At 37.8% G+C, this 20,924-nt stretch overlaps 1 protein-coding gene across 3 annotated transcripts; it reads right to left on the reverse strand.

Annotated features, from left to right (window-relative positions):
* Positions 1-1,357: 1,357 nt before the first annotated feature.
* On the reverse strand, positions 1,358-20,250 carry LOC594353 (catenin delta-2). 3 transcript variants are annotated; one of them, XM_030992710.1, is made up of 16 exons: positions 20,143-20,250; positions 18,655-18,844; positions 17,867-17,914; positions 17,172-17,326; positions 16,153-16,270; positions 15,215-15,353; positions 14,720-14,798; positions 13,768-13,954; positions 12,914-13,064; positions 11,869-12,013; positions 10,744-10,837; positions 9,659-9,854; positions 8,972-9,136; positions 6,411-6,476; positions 4,677-4,810; positions 1,358-4,182 (listed from the first exon to the last, which is right to left on the reverse strand). In XM_030992710.1, exons 2-16 carry the CDS (start codon positions 18,838-18,840, stop codon positions 4,024-4,026), a joined length of 2,022 nt encoding a protein of 673 aa, XP_030848570.1. In that variant the 5' UTR covers positions 18,841-18,844; positions 20,143-20,250; the 3' UTR covers positions 1,358-4,023. The 3 variants fall into 3 exon arrangements, with proteins under 3 accessions (XP_030848570.1, XP_030848571.1, XP_030848572.1); XM_030992711.1 differs by lacking the exon at positions 6,411-6,476 and adding an exon at positions 8,049-8,102; XM_030992712.1 differs by lacking the exon at positions 6,411-6,476.
* Positions 20,251-20,924: the final 674 nt, after the last annotated feature.

The raw sequence follows: 20,924 nt of genomic DNA on the forward strand, positions 1-20,924 counted from the left end.
AAGCTATTATTAACTCTTCAAAGCAGAACATTTTCACATATATTTAAGTCCCTACTTTAATAAAGAAAACCTTTTTTTTTCCATCTGTACTTTTGGCTTTATTATGTTTCCTTGTTTTAACATTTTGTATTTTCATGTCTCAGCCAACACAGATTGACAGCTTAGCTCTTAGTACCTTAATTACAACTTGGTTATTCAGATATCGGCAATTCTCCTCACAAGTCAAGCTAGTTGTAATGCTTTTCTTGTTATCTGTCTTAATTTTTTTACACTGCTATGAATACAACATAATTTGTGAAGAATAAATAGCAAACAATGCATGAATATACAGTATTTCAAACATTAACATCAATCTACATATAGTACCTTTATCATTTAACTTCTTTTCAAATTCTATTTGGTTTATTCTCAATCATACTTCTGGATAAAATATCATTTCCATTTATTTTCTTGGCATTCCAACTCATGGAATCATCCAAAAATCATTATCAGAATATGAGCATTGTGAAGAGAACACAGTGCACATAACGTCTTTTTTTATTTGAAGCCAGAAGGGCGCTAATTCCTTTCGTTTTTCAGCGTTAACCTTTTGGCTCCAAACAGAAAATTTAACTTTTAGCATTGAATACAAATATACATGTACAGGTAAATAGCATAATCTTTCTTCCTCCTAGATGCATTACCTCAGACACCCCTGTCACCAAAATGGACCAATCCATTCTATGTTGTAGCTGCCTATATGCAGCTGAGCTTTGGGTGTTTACATTATGCTTCATGGGGATGGCATGTAGAATGACATTACTATGCATGTATGTGTAAAAACATATGTACAATATGTTACATAAGCATGTACATTGCAAGTGCATAAAATAAGTAATTGACATAGGGGAGAGTGATATAAAGAAGTTTAGAGAAGAAGAACAAATATGAAAAATACAGAAAAATGTATGGATAGATAATGAGTAAACATAATATGAAACAAGATATGATTATAATAACAATGATGATATGTCTTGTTTACCCAGGGTAGCCTCATCAGTATTAATACTGTTCTCCCTGAGGGCCCTGCAATCATATCATTACCCCCAAAAATAGAAACAGAAAGAGATTGAGAGAGAGAGAGAGAGAGAGAGAGAGTGAGAGAGAGAGAGAGAGAGAGAGTGTGAGAGAGGACAGCATATACTATTAAAAAAGCAAGAGAAAAAGATAAGGGGGATGGGGGAAGATAGAGAGAGAAAGAGAGAAAGAGGAGAGACAGTAAGTAGGCAGGGAGGAAGAGAGAGGTGATCAATATATTATACCATATAACAATATTTTTCTATTACAAGTATCTCTTTCAATCACAACAAATTCTCTGTATTTTCGCATAAACATATCATAATTATTTTACACTTGAATACAAAAAGCAGTGCAACATTAAAAATCTTAAATAGCATCATCATCATCATGAACATCTTTATCAGCAACATCTTTGTCAAAGTTATTCAATGACTGAAAAATAAGTCTTTGTACAAGAATGAAACGTAAGGCATTTTTCTTCAGACAAGTATTTCCACCGTTTTGTTGGACTTGGCTAAGATGATGAATGAATTTGATCATCAAAATGTACAATTTACATAGTTTTTGTTACTGTTGATGTACATATCCACGAATTATCAAATAATGCATTTAGTCACAGACTCTTTCCCTGTGTTCGTACACAAATATATTGTTGTATGGCTTTACCGAAATGTAGTAGCTATATGACAAATTTGGGTTTTCGTACTCTTACTAACAAAATGATGTGCAAGAATAATGATAACGGTTTGGGCATTATTTCGAACTACAACTCCATAGAAAATCAAAGGCAGAATTTTTTAAATAAATCTGAATACATGAATAATTTGATGAATATTAAAAGCTTGAATGACTGATTACTCAAGGGGCAAGTCACGGTTGTCTGTACCAGCTTTGCATTAACGTTGAGCAATTGATGTAGTCCGAGTACAAAGACCAGCCCATTATTTCCTTGTACATTTGTTATTTTTGCATCAAAGTTCTTCCGAAAAACATTTTGTTTCCTCTAAAAGAGACAATTTACATGAATGAACGATCTTTGCTCATGAATATCTAAGCTGGAACATCTAGTAGAAATATCTTTGTAAGTCATCTAATCATAAAAAAAGTGTAATAAAAGTCTTGGCAGCAAAACAGTCAAGCAAATCCCATTCCAATGTGGAACATGTACAGTGTAACCTGCTCTAGCAACCCCCTGCCTGTAAACACCACTTCTGTTTTCCTAGAGTTGTCTTTACATGTATCCTAAAAGATAATTTTCTCTATTCTGAAGCAATCCTTCAAAACTTTGAGTAATTTGGAACAACCGGTGTTATCAGATCAGAAAAAAAAGCTTAGAACTAAGACATTAGGTTACTTTCAGTTCTTAAAAGCTTCATTTATCTTTCTCCGACAACACAAACATGCAAAAAGATGAGAAGCATCTCGGTATTCATATTAGGCAAAGCCATGATGATTATGACCATTTGATCAATGAAAAATGTAAACACCATTGATGGAAAACAAAAGTGAATGCAACCAGTGCAATTTCTCATCTATCAGTAGGTGATAAGAACCATCAGAAATATATATCTAAAAAGTTGTGTATCATAATAACAGCTTTTATCTATTTCTGAACTAATTGATGTTAGTATCACTTAGAAATGACAGAAAGGTTGTTAAAAAGACAATTTAGGAAGCTGAAAATATTCATAATTAAGTATATCTGTTTGTATTAAAATTGGTTTCAAGCTATAAATGTTTGTGACAAAACCGTGGAAGCAATGGTTGTTAAGGAAGAAATATATATATAATTTTAGAATAGCTTGCAACTAGTTAGTCAGATGACTTCAGAAAGTTGAATAAACACCAATCCTATAATGAATGAGGATTCATAGAAAAGCTGATGCATTTTGTGCTCAAATCAAATGTTTACATGTACACATTTGAGTTGGAAAAGGGGGGGGGGGCTGGCATAACCATTCAGAGTTCAAAATATAGTGCAAATTCTTTCACATTGAATACGGTATCAAAAGTTAAGTAGAACCATGATATAAAATCGTTAGTAACAGCAAAATATATCTCTCTAAATCTGTATGAATTGTAGTAAATTGAATACCATTAGTGTTATATTTCAGCATGATTGTGTGACAGTTTAAGTGCACCAGAATACATTTTTTGTGATATATGCATCAAAAGAAATACTTTGTGACCTAATGAATTATTCTGTACGAGACGTTCAACATCTAATTATAATTTTTTTTTTTAAATCCAATCCCCCTTTTTCTTTTCCGTTACCAAGGTAACGTCAAAAGAGAAATATCAACACTGATTATTAAGCTACATTGTGTAAAAGTAAGTGGATACTGGATAATGATCAACTTGTGCTAGAAAACATCTAAAAACTGAGAGTAAATATGCTCGTTTAAAAACCGCTTGCTGGCATATGCCTGGCTTACGATTTGTACACTACACACATCACTGAACTTTGCCACTTCCCTATAGGTAGGTTGACTAATTTAGGGGTAGATCTGCAGTACTGCATTGGCTGTCAGCCCAACAAAAGTGAAATAAAAATGTCGTAAAAAAATGTCGTAAAAAAATGTCGTAAATTTGGAGATTGGATTACCCGGTGAACTGAATTTGATACACATGGCTGAGTTTGACTAGATTACAGTTAATTACATGTATCTCATGTCACAGAAATCCCCTTGTTCAAGCATGACAAAGATGGCTTCATGTATAATCAATGCAGTAGTTGTAGAGCCAAGCGTCGCTATGGGTCTGTTTGGGTACAGTATATCAAGGCGTGGCTGGTAGAAGGGGGTGACCATTACACCCATGAGTCACCTCCCGGTTCATCCTGCACCTGTATTCACTGTTATCCTTACTGTGGTCTTAATGTTGGAGTGTAATCTGCCGTGGTAGAGTATGGGTACATGTGTTGGGGTGTATTAAACAGGGTGTGGCTGGTAGAGGGGTGTAGCATTACACCCATGAGTCGCCTGCCGGTTCGTCCTGGGCCTGGAGCTGCACATGCTGAGCAGTACTGTAATCCCCGTAATCCTTGCTGCGGTCGTAGCTGTCATGGCTCATTGAGCGGTCCACTGTTGTGTAGTTTGAATGCTCAACCTGGGGTTCAGGGGCCTGGTGCAAAAAAAAGGAAAAGAAGAAAAAATTGAAATTTTAGATCAGAAATTATATTCCAATAATGGAATACAACTTTTCATGAATGTTCAGTCTACAATACATGATAAAAGAAGCCTTTTTTCATGGGGTGAAGTGCAGTACAGGTCACATTCCTGTATCTTATAACACAGAGCTCGAAGGATACGTGCATGACCTGTGACCTCGCGACCCCCAAATCTAAGCAGTTCATTGGCTCTCCAAGATACATACATGACCTAAGTTTGGCTGGAATCCATCGATTGGTTCTTGAGATAACGCGATCACGAGAACGGGACGTACAGACATACGTACGTACGGACAGATGGACGGACCTTCTGAAAACATAAGGCCATTTAAAAATATTCATGTTTAGCGTCCCCACCCGCTTTCTTTTTGGGGGCCGCCTCCTCCTTTTTTAAACATGAAAACCACACTGCTAAAATGATCTAATTAGTATTAATGTAAATACTCACCCTTCCGTAAACGGAGACGCCTCCGACGGGTACGCTCTTACGGTTGGTGCTAGCATAGGGGTTAACAGCATAGTCAGATGACATCGGCTGCATGGCGATCTCTTCCCCAGGTGTCATGTGATCAGCTAGGCGCTCTGAGGGAGGGCAGAAATAAAGGCATGAATAAACATGACTGTTCATTTGTCTCTAAAAATTAAAGATAAAATAATACAGTCAAACCTGTCCATAGCGAACACCCAAGGTAAACTCTTAAAATGGTCTTTGTAGACGGGTTCCTTTAGTACATGATTCAATGAGAAACCGTTTTCAAGGGAAACAAAAAATGTGGTCTTTGTAGACAGGTGGTCACTAAAGCAGGTCTGACTGTACTATCTAAACAGTATTGAATCTGAAAAGGATACCCTGGGGGGTGGGGGGGGGGAGGCGTTTCTTTGAATTATGTTTTAATTCATCATGTTGACTTTGCGTTTCTTCATGAAGAAAAAAACACTCTATTTTGTACGTGTAAACTGTGTATTTTGTAAAGTTGAAAAGCATGTATATATTTTGGGCACTTGCGATTTGAGAAAGAAACAGGTTGAAGTTTCACCCAGTAATTAAGAGGTAAATGTACATTTATTCTCAAGATAATACCCATGGTAGAATAGTATGTTTGCAACAATTAATCAGTAAACCTTGTGACACCAACTGGGTTAAAATGAAAACAGAATCAAATATTTTGTTACAAACAAATTTTGTCACACAATTTCAGTTAGTAACAAATTAATTGGAAAGAAAAGCGGTTAGATAATAACAAATAAAGAATCTGAACTAATTTATTCAAGGTCAATGCATCATATAAACGTTTAACCCGTTGCCTATGGGAGCTGGGTGGTTCTTTTACATTTGGAAATTAGGTTCTCAGTAGTCGAGGGGTAAAGCAAGAAAGCGGGAGAGAGACAGAAAGAAAGGAAGAAAGATAATGAGAGAGGTTTAACATTTCCATAACATAAGAAAAAGTAGAATCATTAAATGCATATATTAGAACATGCAAGCGATAGGAAATTGAATAAATCAGCAAAGAAAATATGTTGAAATCTGTGCTTAATTGTTATGTGGATTCAATGTGCAAGTATAGAGGAAAACATAACCAAAAATATATCCTCCCCCTCCTCCTTCCCCACCATCTGAAGAAGGGGCAGCCTGAATATTTTACACTAGATTACAATGTTCCTGGTAGGGGATCTTCCCTCCTATTTTATTTTCTGAAACAAATTCCTTAAATAGGCTTTCAGAAGACACTGATATGACTGGTCTAGAACAGTTCATCGATGAAAGTAATGCACCCCCCCCCCCCCTCTCCAATAATTAAGCAATATATTACTTTGAACAATTTAGGTGCAGTGCCAAACCATGGTGCATAGGGTTATTCCATTCACAAAGAGATTTTTTTTAAACCTACATTGGCTAGTGAATATGGATACAATTATTAAGTAAAAGATTCTGGACCTCCCTCCTCCCCTTCATGAAAGTTGAAGAAACAAAAAGCAGTGCCAAACAATGGTACAGAGCGTTATTGCACTCACAAAACAGGGGTTTCCACATTCGTTGACTATCTCATGTTGAACAACTTTTCTAGTATGACCCCCCCCCCCCCCCCCCCCCCCAATTACAAAAGTGGAACAGTCAAGATGCAGTGCTGAACAATGGTGCAGAGGGTTATTCCACTCACAAAAACAGGGGTGTTCCACCTACCTTGGCTATTGAACGTCGACACACTTTCTCTAGTATAGGGTTCTAGGCGGTGGATCAAATCATCCTCTACACACACACATACACAGAGCAAGAAGAGCATTGGGGAGAGAAGCAATGAAGAAATAAAGAGATGGGTTTAGAAATTAGTATGATGCAGGTATGCATTCATGAACCACCCCCGTTAGAGAACATGGAGCATTCCAGAGGTATGGGAGCATGCAGAGGTTGGGTTATTCCATTCTAAACTTAGGGTATCAAAGAGAGTTAATCAACATAATAATCGTCAGCCCGGCTGTTAAATTAAGCAGAGATAAATGCAGTATAAAAGTACCATGCATAAAACCAATTGATATTTAGTTAACAAACAAGATAATAACAGAACTGTCACTGACATAGTTTAAAAGTATTGCATAGAAGCAAGATAATTTTAAAGCAAAGGTTATGCAAGGAACACACATGCATAGTAAAGATAAGTACTGCAGATACAAGTAAACATGAACCCTTGTAATTGCATACAGGTACCGGAACATAGTACTGGTTTTAAGATCAAGCTATATATTTACAATGTATGGAGCTTTAGTTTAATAGTTTGCATAATAACTAGAATTTGAAGAGTCAAAGAACAGCATTAAAGGTGATCATGTACGCTAAAATAAACTCCTCCTCCTCCTCCTTCTCTTCTTCTCCTCTTTCTTCTTCTTGTTCTTCTTGTTCTTGATCTCTATCTTGATCTTGGTCTTGTTGGTGTTGTTTTTCTTCTTCTTCTTCCTCTCCTTCTTCCCCTTCTTCTTCTTCTTCTCCTTCTCCTCCTCTTGCTCCCTTTTCTTCCTTCTTCTTTGTCATTTATAAGTGAAGGTTTTGAGCAACCCAATATAATTTTTCACAAGCACTCTGTCGCAAGTACTCTTTATTCATCACCCGTTCATATCATGCATGCATCAATTAAATTTAAAAAATGGCAATAGCAACTATACACTTTCAAATAGATAAGTAGAACTAGAGTTTCTTAATACAAGGATTTCTTTAGTTAAGTGACATAAACTCTGGCTTGGAAAGTACTTTTGTAGACTGAAAATAAAAAGAAATGCTACATGTAGGTATATAATATTAGAGAGTGTTAGTAAGTAAGGCTTCAGAAATCAGACATTTTAGTAGATATAAGAGAAATATGTGTATTATTCATGCTAGATTTTTTTTTAGCATTCTTGAAGATACAGTTGTAGATATGCATGTATTAATACAGTTACAAATTATATCATTCTTACCCTTTAATACCAAGTATAGTAATTTTTTGAAGAATGTGAAAAATTAATTTGCCCCAATTTATGTTTCTTGAGAATGTGGCACATGAAAGCTTTATAGTCATCTAAAAGTATTACACAGTGGTTCTAATTCAGCCAGTCCACCTTTCATTCTTGGGTTGGTAAAGTCACAACAAACTTCAAACTTACAAGGGTATGAATGATTGAGTTGTTAGCTGTACATGTATTAATATTTGTATAGAATAAGGGCTTTTCATGTTGAAGTATGATAATATAGTAGAAAGTTTATATTAGTATTCATAGAGTATGGAGCTTTTTTATAGCTTAATTATATCTATAAAAGAATGTAAAAGATGCAATTCCGTTCTCTTGTTACCTGTAGATTTGGGTCTATAATTTGAATAAGGATCTTCTTTAACACGTTTTCTCTCTGTGATGAAATCATGAATGAAATTATACATTAAAATATTTTCTGATCAGCTAATTAACCAGTCATTAGAGAATTAACCAGTCTTGCTTCTTTCTAAAGATCCCTTAAAACATACTTATTCCCTCAGTAGCATTATGAGTATAATCATGGAAATTTGTGAAGGTCTGCTTTTTTGTAACATGCTAAACATGACATACATAACTGTAGCAACCACAAACATTCATTATTTCTGTAAAACACACTTTGTTTACTGACTAACTATATATATATCAAGTAAATTGTGTAAATGATTTATACTATTGTTACATGACTGTATGTATTGCTTTGTATTTCTGTCTGTACCTGAAATCCAACCTTTTTGTTGCAATGTGTACATAAACAAATAATACTACAGATAATACAAAAAAAACCAAAAAAAACATGTAAGTTCTATATCATCCTAACACCCACCACCACAACCATAGTGTCCTGAATGACATATCACAATTACTCATATATATATCATCCATGAATGAATGTCTTGATATGACTATAACTAATGGTGGCGATATGTCGGAGCACCCTTATTCAATACTCATATCAAAATATTCTTCATTTTTGTTTGAAACATGTCACACTACCACAAACGGCCAATCTGAGAATCAACTTTAAACTACTTTTTTTTTAGAGTATAAAAGACGCTTGCTTACAATATATTTTATCACCTGACAAAGTGTTGCAGCAGCGCACAAAATGTTGTGATCTTTTAGATCCCTTGTTGACCATACATTGCGAGACAAACGAATATCACAAGCGATATATTTTTTGATACTACATCCGCAATGAGTAATATATATAGCATTACTTTTTCTTCTTCTGTATTTTCTTACCTGCTCCGCCGAAGTCTCTGTCAACGGATCGCTCGTCGTACATGGGCTGATGGCCGGGGGACACGTTGTAAGGGTCGTCAAAAGGGGGCGGGGCCTCATCACGATGGGTGTGGCTTAGCTCAGGGGCGGGCCTGGTCGGCTGACTGATCTCGTTGGAGTCGTTTCCTAGAAATGATAAGATGAGATGACTCAGGAGATTATTTATAACACAGGAGTTTGGATTACTACAACAAATCCTGTCACAGATACTCCTTAGATTTTAATAGCCAGAAACATCATCGTCATTTGTTTAACATTAGGAACACAACCAGCATCAACATTGCTATGAAAACCACGGCCAAAATTTCTTAATGATTATCACCATCAATAACATCACTCCCTGTATAGCCTCAATCAGTATTTTTATCAGCATAACCACCATAACCATCACCATCATCCAATACTTTCTTCACGTTTGAATCTACACATCCCATATCATAAGCACCAGCACCACCACCGTCATCATCAACACTACCGCAACCACCATCATCCCCATCGGTTCTACTCACTCTGTCTCTGCACTGTGTTTGTCCGGCTCACTATTGCTCCCAATACTATCTACACATCCGATATCAAAACCTCCACCACCACTACCATCACTACCACTACCACCACCACCACCACCACTATACCCTCCATTCCACTCACTGTGTCTCTGCACCGTGTTCGTCCGGCTCGTGGGCTCGCTCTTGCTCCCGCTGGCCGTCGGAGGCAGGGAGCCATCCACCGTGGTTTTCCTGGGGAGCGTTGTGAAGGTGCTGGATGCGTGGAAGAACTTCTCTTCCCATCCGTCCTTCTTGTACTGGGGTCGCATGTCCTTATAGGCCCACATGGCATGCAGCACCTGTTATCAATGTAAAAAGGACGTTAGTCAATTGTACAGACCATTAATAGTCATCGAGCGATGTCTCAGGGAGGAGGCAACATCACAGTGGTCTCGTAACAGGAAGGTCCCAGTTTGAAAACCAACACGTGTTTTCAATCACCAGGATTAGCTTTCAGTTGTATGACCAGCAGGCCTTAGGCTCTGCATTTCTACCCATCTTCCCATATGGTAAAGTCATCATCTTACATTCCCCTCACCCAAAGACTCTCTGAGAGACTAGGAAATATTTGTTGATTATCCACTTTCAGAACTCAACTAAAGACATATCTATTTTAGATTGCTTACAATTAGTCACTGCTTTTATGTCTTTCTCAGTTACAATCATGAACAGACATTTTTGGTAGTTTTTCAGTCTCATCAGCGCCTTTGATTAGGCAACTAGATATTGGCGCTTTATACATTCCTGGATTGGACTCCGGGTTTGCTGTGCGCAGACTTGTACACCCATTAGTGGTATTTCCACCAAGTCTGGTGTCAGTGATTTATGACCTTCTGCACATGTGTGGAAAGGGATCATTATTTCCCTTTAAAGGCATTGTTTAACAATGTTATCAGTGTTTGTGATATGGTGTAATATTGAAGCCCTAAACAAATTGCGCTTCAAAATGATCATGAAGTACCTCAAAAAAGTAAAATCTTTGAGTGACCGGTTTTACCATACTCCTTTTCCCCAATAGACTGTAGTGTTATAAAAAACGATTATTAGACAGGCGATCGGCTTGAAAAAGTCATGGGATTCCGGCCTGACCTAAAGGTTTATAATTATGATTGCATGTGCTAAATCCAGGATCATGTTTCAGAATCTGAGGCAATGTTACCAAGTCACTTTACTATTTTGTGGACCTACCTGATATGCTGCTTTGATGACTGAGGCAGGGTAGATACCATTGGCCTTGGTGAGGGAGACAAGACGCTCGATACCTGATGCACCTCTCAGAGACCTACACATGAAAGACAAATGGAAATATAAATTGCATTGAAATAAAGGATCATACAGTAGGCTTGCGGTTGCACCATGTGAGAGAGGCGGGAGGATTGGGGAGTCCTGAAAAGGACTCTCGTTAAATATTTCTTTCTTGAGTGTGTGTAGTCCTGAAAAGGACTGTTGGTTATCTTTCTTAGCTTTTAGTTCTAAGGAGAACTACATGTATAGCGCTGGTTGGAGAGGACGGGTGGTAGGAGTAGGTCGACGTTTCGAACAGGTTGACTATTTGTTTGACTATTCTCACATGGTGCAACCGGAAGCCGACTGTATATCTACATCACCATGCAAGCCGATACATAAAGGATCATCTTGTGAAAGAGAGCGAGGAGAATGCTCCATGTTCTTCTCGATCACTGAGAGCATTGTGCAAAGTCTGCCCTGGCTCCATCTAAATATAATCCCTTATATGCGTGTGCGGCAGAGAGAGGTTGAACTCTGGATGAACCACGCACCATGCCTGCCATCTTGGAGATAAACGATGCACTGAACTCTCTCTTACCCTCCTTCCCCTCAAGCTACATCTTTGTCTCTCCCTCTTTCTCTCCTCTTCTCTTAACTCATCTCTCTCTCTCTCCCTCCCTCACATCTCTCTACCCCCTCCCTCTAATGGTGTTTAAGATGGCTACGATGCCTTCGTGAGCAATACCCTTCTCTCTCTCTCTCTCTCCCTCTCTCTCTTTCTACTTACTTAGCATTTTCTTGGTTCTTTGTAACCTACGATTCCTTCATGAGAGATATCCTTAGATGTCCTCCCTCTCTCCCCCTCTCCCCCTCCCTCTCTCTCTCTAACCTCCCTCCCTCCCCCTCTCTCTCTCCCTCCCTCCCTCTCTCTCTCTCTCTCTAACCTCCCTCCCTCCCTCCCTCCCCCTCTCTCTCTCCCTCCCTCCCTCCTTCTCTCCCTTCTTCTCTCCGTCAAAACCCCCTCCCTCCCTTCCTCTCCCTCCCTCTCCCTCTCCCTCTCCCTCCCCTCTCTCTCTCTCTACTTACTTAGCATTTTCTTGGTTCTTCGTGACCAGTTCCGTCATGGTGTTTAGGATGGCTACTATGCCGTCCTGAGAGATGTCTTTAGGGGTCCTTCTGCCGCTGGTTGAAGTGGGCATACGCTCCACAAGGTCCTGCATACCATACTTTCCTGTGAGAAAAAAAATAGATTTACAAGTAATCAGCTAGTATTAAGTTATAAATATAAATTCCATCATTTAAATTGACTCAGTAACATTGCCTCAGATTTTAAAACAAAATCCTGGATTTAGCTCATGCTGTAATTATAAACCATTAGGTCAGTCAGGAATCCCATGACTTTTACAAGCCGATTATCAAGCCTGTCTGATCATCAAGATATTTATGATTGGAAATTGAAATGTCATTTTTTGTTTTCCTAATGGTTTTTTATAACACTACAGTCTATTGGGGAAATGATTATGGTAAAACCGGTCACTCAAAGATTGTTACTTTTTGGAGAGACTTATAGGACAATATTACACCATATCAGAGACACTGATAACACGTAGGCCCATGCATCTCAGATTGAACATTGTCAAACGATCCCTTCAAAGAAAGACATACATCTTATGATCTTTATAAGCTTCATTCTCTTGCACTCAAACCACATATTATAATATTTATATATATTTCAGTGCAACATGGGCGATTATAGGGTAAACATGAAGTATAAAAGAATTGTCAACATACAAGCAAAGAACAATGATTGAATGAAAAAAAGTCATCTTATTTTAGTTTCCTCTATCAAAAAACAAACAAGAAAAAGAATTATTTTTTTCCATTTCCATTTATCTTCTCCCCCTGGTTACTCAAGTGTTTCTGTTTCCAAGCACCTTTGCACATTCAGGCTATTTAGAAGTTGAAGTTGAAGTTGTGTGATCTAATGTAAAGTTAACATTTAATATTTCTTTAATCTTAAGTATATTGAATATTAATTTAAATTATTTGTGTACGCCTTGAGCATTTCTACAAATGGATATGTTGGGCTTCATAAATATTATTATTATTATTATAAATATATTATTCTTACCAATGAGGTCTTTGTTCCTAGGGTCCATGGCGAGATTACGGAGAGCCTTGGCAACGGCTATCATCACACGATCGTTCTTCATTCTCAGAAGCTCAACAAGGATTGGTAGACCTTTCTCTTTCCTCATCTCAGCTCTGATGTACATTGCCCACTGCAAAAATAAAAGAGAAAATAGTTACAAATGCACTGCAAGTTAAGTTTACAAGTGTCCCAATGTTTGTATCAAGTTTTCATGATTTCCGAGAATAAGCAGAGAGAAAATACTGAGTAAGAAAATGTATTTCTTTTGCTTTTTAACTTGCGCTGTTCTCTTAAAAGTGCAAAATGGAATTGTATAAAGTTTGGCAGAGCTACAGACGTATGGCAAACTATATGAACAATGTCAGTATCAATTCTATGTATGTCAAAATTAAATAGAAATAAAATAGGGTAACAGATCAAGAAAACGTATGAACAAGAAAACAAAACAGAAGAATTTTAGCATGAGGAGTCCCCTTTTCAGGAACAAATCTTTAAGAGACTGCCCTATATCTAGTATGCAACCCATCCGCCACTCTTCAGCTTTAACATGCTCCATCGTACCATCAATAAGAAGATAAGAATGATCAAAGAGCATAAGTCACCATCACACATAGATAATGAATTACATCAAGGGGGAGTCCCCTATTTTCCAGGGGAATCCCATATCTTCAGTACAACCCACCTGCCATTCTCCAGCTGTAACAGTTAGTATAGTACCAGCAATGAGAACATAAAGGCTACATCATGATCAGACACATCACACATAGATAATGAATTACATCAAGTGGAGTCCCCTATTTTCAGGGGAATCCCCCATCTCCCATTCAACCCACCTGCCACTCCCCAGCTGTTACGTTCTGTAGCGTGCCGGCGGCTGCCTCCAGTGAGGCCGGTCTAGAGCACTCTGACAGTACAATGAGATATGGGTTGATGATGCTTGGCTGCCACAGCTTCTCAACGCCTCGAACGTCCTTCTTCAGGTTAGGGATCGGCTGGGAAGGGTTCCATGTGCCCGTTTTACTGCAAGAAGGCAACAAGTGTACATATAACATCAATCCAAGTTCAAGATTAGCAAGTGTGCGCTTGTAAAAATTAAGTCTGGTTGGAATGCTCCCCAGGGAGTGGAGAATGTGCATACATTGTGTGCGGGTAAGCCTGAATCCGATGACCGGGGTAATAATATGATTGCAGGGCCCTCAGGGACAACAGTATGAATACTGCTGAGGCTACCCTGGGTAAACAAGACATGTTATTATTATTATTACTATAAGCTAAGCTTATCACCACGATGATTCTTCGTAGTATGGACAAGCTTAGAAGGGTTCTATGTGCCGGTTTTACTGCAAAAAAGGAATAAGTGTAAGTTCAACATTAATCCCAGTGCAATGATATCAAGTTTTAGATAAGCTTATCTTTACGATGATTCTTCAAAGTACGGATGAGCTTAGAAGGGTTTAATGTCCAGTGTCTCTTACCAGAAAGAAAGAAGTGTGCATACTACATCAATTATTCTTCAAAGAATTTTGAAACAACTAAATTATTCATTTCCCATTGTTGATTTTGTATGTTTTTTTGTATCTAAAGAATGAAAGGTGGCTTGTTGTTTTAGGGCCTCTGTTCAATACTTTTATATGTAAGTTTTACTTTGTCACATTCTCAAGAAACATAAATTTAGACAATAAATCAATTTTTCACGTACTTCACAATCATAAAACGTGGTAAGGGTACAATAATTTAGTTTACAACTGTATGTTCAATCAATCAAAACATTTAGGATCAACTCACCCTGCCGTGCCATTGGAAGCAAGCTGAGCATCCTTCTTTTTACTGCCCCCAAAGCAGATTAAAGAACCACTTTGTGGGCCTGGAGGTAAACAAATTTTACATCAGGTAAAAGGATAAAGCTTTCATGAAATATAATAAATCAGTAACATCAATGTTTTTTTCATCAGGTGAAACAATAAATTATAATATTGAACTGACATTCAATGATAGTATTAGTAATACTATTGTCAGCAATATTTGAGTAGCATGTATAAGAGCACAATCACAGGCACAATAAGTACTCCCTCAATGCAAAATCAAGAATTAAAGACTGGTACAAAACAGGGGCCTCTAAACAACTGAAAATTTCAGATATCTCTCTTTGGAAAAGAAAGCGAGCATATAAATCACATTTCATACACCAACTAACTTTCTGTCCATAATTACTTCCATCACAAACAGCCAATCGTATCATGTTTCACTGTGACACATCACACCTGAAACTTGTTCACTTACTCTTTTTCTGTTGTGATCTTGATTGAGTATCCGGGACGTTAGAGGTTGTGTTGCGTAGTGGTATGGCATCGGGGTGATTCGCTTCGTTCGCTATACGGAACGTCAAGTTTCTCAGGATGCAAAGCGTGTTCTCTACAACCTGAAAGAGAGATATCGTGATAATTATAAAATTTCCCACTACAAGCCCTTCTATTCTAGCGTCATACAGTCAAACCTGCTTTAGTAATCAATAAGGGAGTTTACAGATACAATCTGCGCATGGGCAGATAAAGGCCATTGTACCAAAAAGGTAAAACCCACAGAGATGAATACTGGATATGCGCTCATTAAAGTTATGTAACATTATTCATGTATGCAGCAACGGTACATTCTAAGTTACGCAGGTGGAAGTATTCTTTTCAAGAGGAGCAAACAAAAGGTACTCATGAAGCACATCTCGGACTTTGGCAGTTATTATTCTAAGATGCTCAAAGTGGAACTTCTCCATGTGTAAAAGATCTGTGGATATTTGTACCATGTGCTATCTGTAAACTCCCTTATTGTATAGAAAGACCACAATTTTTGTTTCCCTTTAAAATGGTTCTTCATAGAAACATGTACTAGAGGTGACCACCAGCCTATATGCACCACTTAAGGCTGACTGCTTTTTAATATTTTTTTGATGAAAAAAAACAACAATATACTGTTAAAATGATCTATTTTCAAAGAGAGAGGAAAAAAAAAAGGCTTTCCACACAAACCCCATATGTCATTTCCCCCGAGTCCAAGTGGGGGCCATTTTGAAGAAGAAAAAAAAGGGCCTCTTCCTTCCTTTTTTCAAAAAGACAGGACGCTAGACATGTATTTGTTTTTATTGGGCCTAGAATTCACAAAAGTAATATATCAACAAAACAAAAAATACAAAGAATTATATATTGCATGAGGAGGCCTACACTTACCTGATTATCCATATCATTGTTTCTCATTGAAGAGCTGAGTACATGAAGTAGACTGTCTACCAGCCCCTCACACTCCCTCATCCGATGCCTGGCTTCTATGCCTCCAGAACTCACATTCCTATAGTAGGGAAAGGGTTTACACGGTTACAGATTATTCAAATAAGAGACTGGTGCGGAAGGCTATCAATTCAATTGTTTCACATACCCACATCATCATCATTTATTAATGTTAACATTGTCCCTCTTACGAGGGGTTACTGCCTTCTGTGACATCATGACACTCTTTCCCTCCATTTCTTCTAGTCTTGAGCATCCTCCTAATCAAGACTCACATTCCTATAAAAGGGAAAGGGTTTACACGATTACAGCTTATTTAAATAAGAGACTGGTGTGGAAGGCTAGGTGATGCAATTATTTTCTACCACATTTTGACCAGTCTCAGTGGGGTTTCGCAAATTTGTAATCATTACTTTCAAAAGTAACAGTGTTATGAGAGGAACTTACAATTAATTCCTCAATGCGAGCTCATCACAAAAAAAAAGTTCTAAATTAAAACAATTCAGACAAAATTGCATGCTTGGAACACAAAGAAAAGAGCCTCTTTGTGATTAGATTTTTAAAAAAAACGTAAAATAGGACTACTAAAGTAATAATAAAAGGGAGTGTCCGTTACATGGCATCTGGCTAGAATGCTCCACAGGGAGTGGAGAATGTGAAAACATTGTTTGCGAGGAAGACTTGATCTGATGGCCGGGGCAATAATAATGTTTCTGCTGAGAGCACACTGTACATGTACTAGGCACACTATGTGAAGCATACAGATAAATACAGTCAAACCTGCTTTAGTGACCACAGAGACCACCTGTCTACAAAGACCACATTTTTGTTTTTCTTGAAAATGGTTTCTCATTGAAACATGTACTAAAGGTATCTGTCTACAAAGACCACCTGCCTACAAAGACCACTTTTTGTGTTTCCCTTGGGCGGTCCCTATAGACAGGTTTGACTGTATATCTTACCTCAAACATCCAGTAGAGTTGATAAACGTCTTCGTCCATGGTTCGTCAGCAGGCTTGAAAGGACTGTTACCGCTAGGCTTCCATCCAGACTCTGGGACTAATACATTGTTCACCAGTACACTCAGAGCATTCTCCAAGATAGTCTTCTTCAAAGGCTGTTGAGTGAAGTAAAACAATGTTGGCAAAAACATTTTATTTCTACATTTGAGTTAGGTCAGTAAAAATAAGTATGTAGTGAAAGACGATTATACTCTTATTTTATAAAAGATTAAAGGATAGAGTAGTTTTGCCATGATGATGCAGTATTAAAGATTGTCAAAGAAACTGTCTGGAAATTAAGAAAGGTAGTACATATACTGTGAGGTTTGAAAAAGATCAAATTGATGAAAATATTACCGTAAATCTCTGTGTATAAGGCGCACTTCTTTTTCTATAACAAATGGTGTACCACAAGGTTCTATCCTAGGTACTCTATTGTTTTTAATTTACACATTCTTCTAAAAACGATATTGTTACTATTATTTGTGACAAGTTCACAAGCACAAAGCAGCGCCTTCAACTGCACCTCGATGTTAAATGAAGGTCCTTCCCCGCGTAGGTTTTCGGCAACAAAACAACACAATAGGGGTGCGCCTTATACACAGAGATTTACGGTACTTAATCTTGATGAAAAAGAACAAATAAAATGTAATTACCTCTGATGAACTGAGATTCCATAAAGTCCCTGCAGCAAGATCTTTGGTCTGTTCAAAAGAAAGAAACAAAATGGTTACTAGAAGTGACGGCAAGAGTATTACCATTTATCTAAAGAACACTTCCATTATCATCTTATCTCTTTCTTCTATCTCTTCTTCTTCTCCTCCTTGTTGTACTTCTCTTTTCTTTTTTTATTCTTCTTCATTTTCTTCTTGATCATATTCTTCGTCCTTTTCCTCTTCCTCCTCCTCCTCCATCTCCTTCATCATCATTGCCACCAATAACTCAGACATCACTTTGGTCATTATCATCATCACCACCAACTTCACCCACATCCTCACCACAATCACCATCATAACCAATAACCACGATGATCATCTATATCATCATCACCATTTTTATTACCATCATCACTCGTCATCATTTTCATTATCATCCTCTTCATTAACATCAACATTGTCATCGAAAATGCCATGATCATCATTATCACCATCACTGCCATCACCATCATCATCATCACTGCCATCATCATCTTCACTAACATCATCATCATCATCATCATCACCATCATCATCACCATCACCATCATTATCATCACCACCAGCCCTTCATCATCATCACCACCATCACCACCATCATCACCACCACCACCATCACCACCATCACCACCATCACCACCATCACCACCATCACCACCACCATCATCACCACCACCACCACCATCACCACCACCACCACCATCACCACCATCATCACCATCACCACCAGTCACCATCACCATCCTTACCTCTCTATCTGTAGATGTCCTAAGCAGCCTGGCCAGTGCTGGTATACCACCATTCCCTTTGATCTTGACTTTGTTCTCTTCATGAGCTTTGCCGTAGCTCAGGTTCCGCAGGGACCCGCAAGCCGTCCGGTGGATCTCAACCACCGGGTTGCCCAGCAACCCCACCAATGGCTGGATACCACCCATCTCTCTGCAAAGAAGAAGAGGGACAACAATTATTCAAACGAAAGAAAGCTTACAAAATAATAAGGTAAGATTCACTGAGCAAAGATAATGTAGACAGAATCTGACATAAATTCACTACAGGTAATCATCATTATCATCACTACCATCACAGGCATACATTAAAGGGAGTGTAGCATGGCAAGTACTGGTTAACGCCATCTTTGACTTCTTTTGGACAACTGCACGTAAACAAGTGGAGTTGATTAACGGTCAGTGGTGCTGGCGTTCGCGAAACAGACCGAAGTTCTCCTGATGTTGCATGCACATGAATACTGCGGTCGCATCGTCTGTAGTCCTATTATAGCCTATTGGCCCCGAGCCAGGCCACGGGAAAGACAGGTAGTCTCGTCATGCCACACCCCCTTTAATATCCTTTTTTCACAAATATACGTGTTGGTTGATGCAAAAAGGAAAGGTTTAGGCCAAGTATCCAACTCTTGCTATCGCCAATATATTAAAGATAAACTTGAGTTCTGGTAATGCGATTGCATTGTGAAAGAAAAGATGTGAAATGGATCAGAAAAGTTGATCATATAGCATGTAAGTAATGGTGTGTAATGCAAGGTTCTGGAGTCATCAAAATCATCATAAATTTGGCAGAGTCTTGGTAAAGTAACAATCCCTTACACGGAAAGATGTATATGGGACAACACACACGGTGTCGGGGCTAGTACTACCCTGATTTCCTTATCTTTCTATGCTCATTCTCAGCCAGTATACATTTTCTTCCAAAATTGTTTGGCACATGACATTTATTTGTAATCTTGAACATTCAGTGTAAGTTTCGTTAGATTCTGTGAGAATTCATTTTCTTTTTTTACCAGAACTCAAGTTTATCTTTAAAGGGATCCGGTAACTTTGTCTCAGATTCTGAAACAAAATTCTGGATTTAGCTCATGAAGCAATGATAATTATAAACCTTTAGGTCAGTCAGGAACCCCATGACTTTTACAAGCCGATCGCCTCTCTGATTATCAAGATATTTATGATTGGAATTACAAATTTTGAAAACCGTTCGCCTGACGGTTTTCATAACACTACAGTCTATTGGGGAAAACGAGTATGGTAAAACCGGTCACTCAAAGATTTTTACTTTTTTGAGGCACTTCTTGATCATTTTGAAGCGCAATTTTTTAGGGCTTCAATATTACACCATATCACAGACACTGATAACACGTAGGGCCCTGCATCTCAGATTTAACATTGTTAAACGATCCCTTTAAGAATACCTGTATGTTACGTTTAAATTGAATTCTTTCTGACCTTGTCTGTCTCTTGATGTCATCATTCTGGTAAGAGAGATGCTGTATGTAACCCGCTGCATGCGCAACAATAGACTGGTTAGGATGACCCAGGTAATCAATCACTTCCTGTAGGTCAGGGGCCCTCCATTTACCATCACCTGCAACGTTCAAGAACAAAAACATGAAATTAGATTTTTTTTTCAACCATCTTTAAAATTTATATATATTTGCTTTTTTTGTAATGCGTTCCTTTATTTGTGCAAGACAATAAAAAATTCAATTTAAAAATATTGAACAATGAGACATTAAAGCATGAATAAAAAAATATTGATGAATCATCACTTGCTATGAATATGATAAAAGAAAATAATGATTTTTTTTTTTTTGGTCTACCCTCTTCATCAATTATTTATTTGCATTTAACCATATTTAACGTTGAAACATTAAAAGACATGCAGTTGACATCTCAATTATTCATACACTTACCAAATATTTTAAAGGTAAAGACCAGTATTGGAAACGCCCCAATTTCAAAAAATGAAATGGAAGCTCTCATTACCAATCATGTGAAAGAATATGTTTTGACTAATACATGATGATAAAAAATTTGCCGGGAAACCGCCTACTAATTCATATATTTGGTAAGTTTGTTTCTCTCATGGTCTGTGAAAGATATAGGGTAGTCCCATATACATCTTTCTGTGTATAGTGCTTGTAACTTTACGAAGAATGGGCCAAATTTCTTATCATTTTGATGATTCCAGAACCTGGCAGATGCTAGATGCTAGATGATCAACCTTT

The sequence above is a fragment of the Strongylocentrotus purpuratus genome, unplaced genomic scaffold (genome assembly GCF_000002235.5).
Source record: "Strongylocentrotus purpuratus isolate Spur 01 unplaced genomic scaffold, Spur_5.0 spur5_scaffold_20, whole genome shotgun sequence".
NCBI classification, from domain to species: Eukaryota; Metazoa; Echinodermata; class Echinoidea; order Camarodonta; family Strongylocentrotidae; genus Strongylocentrotus; species Strongylocentrotus purpuratus.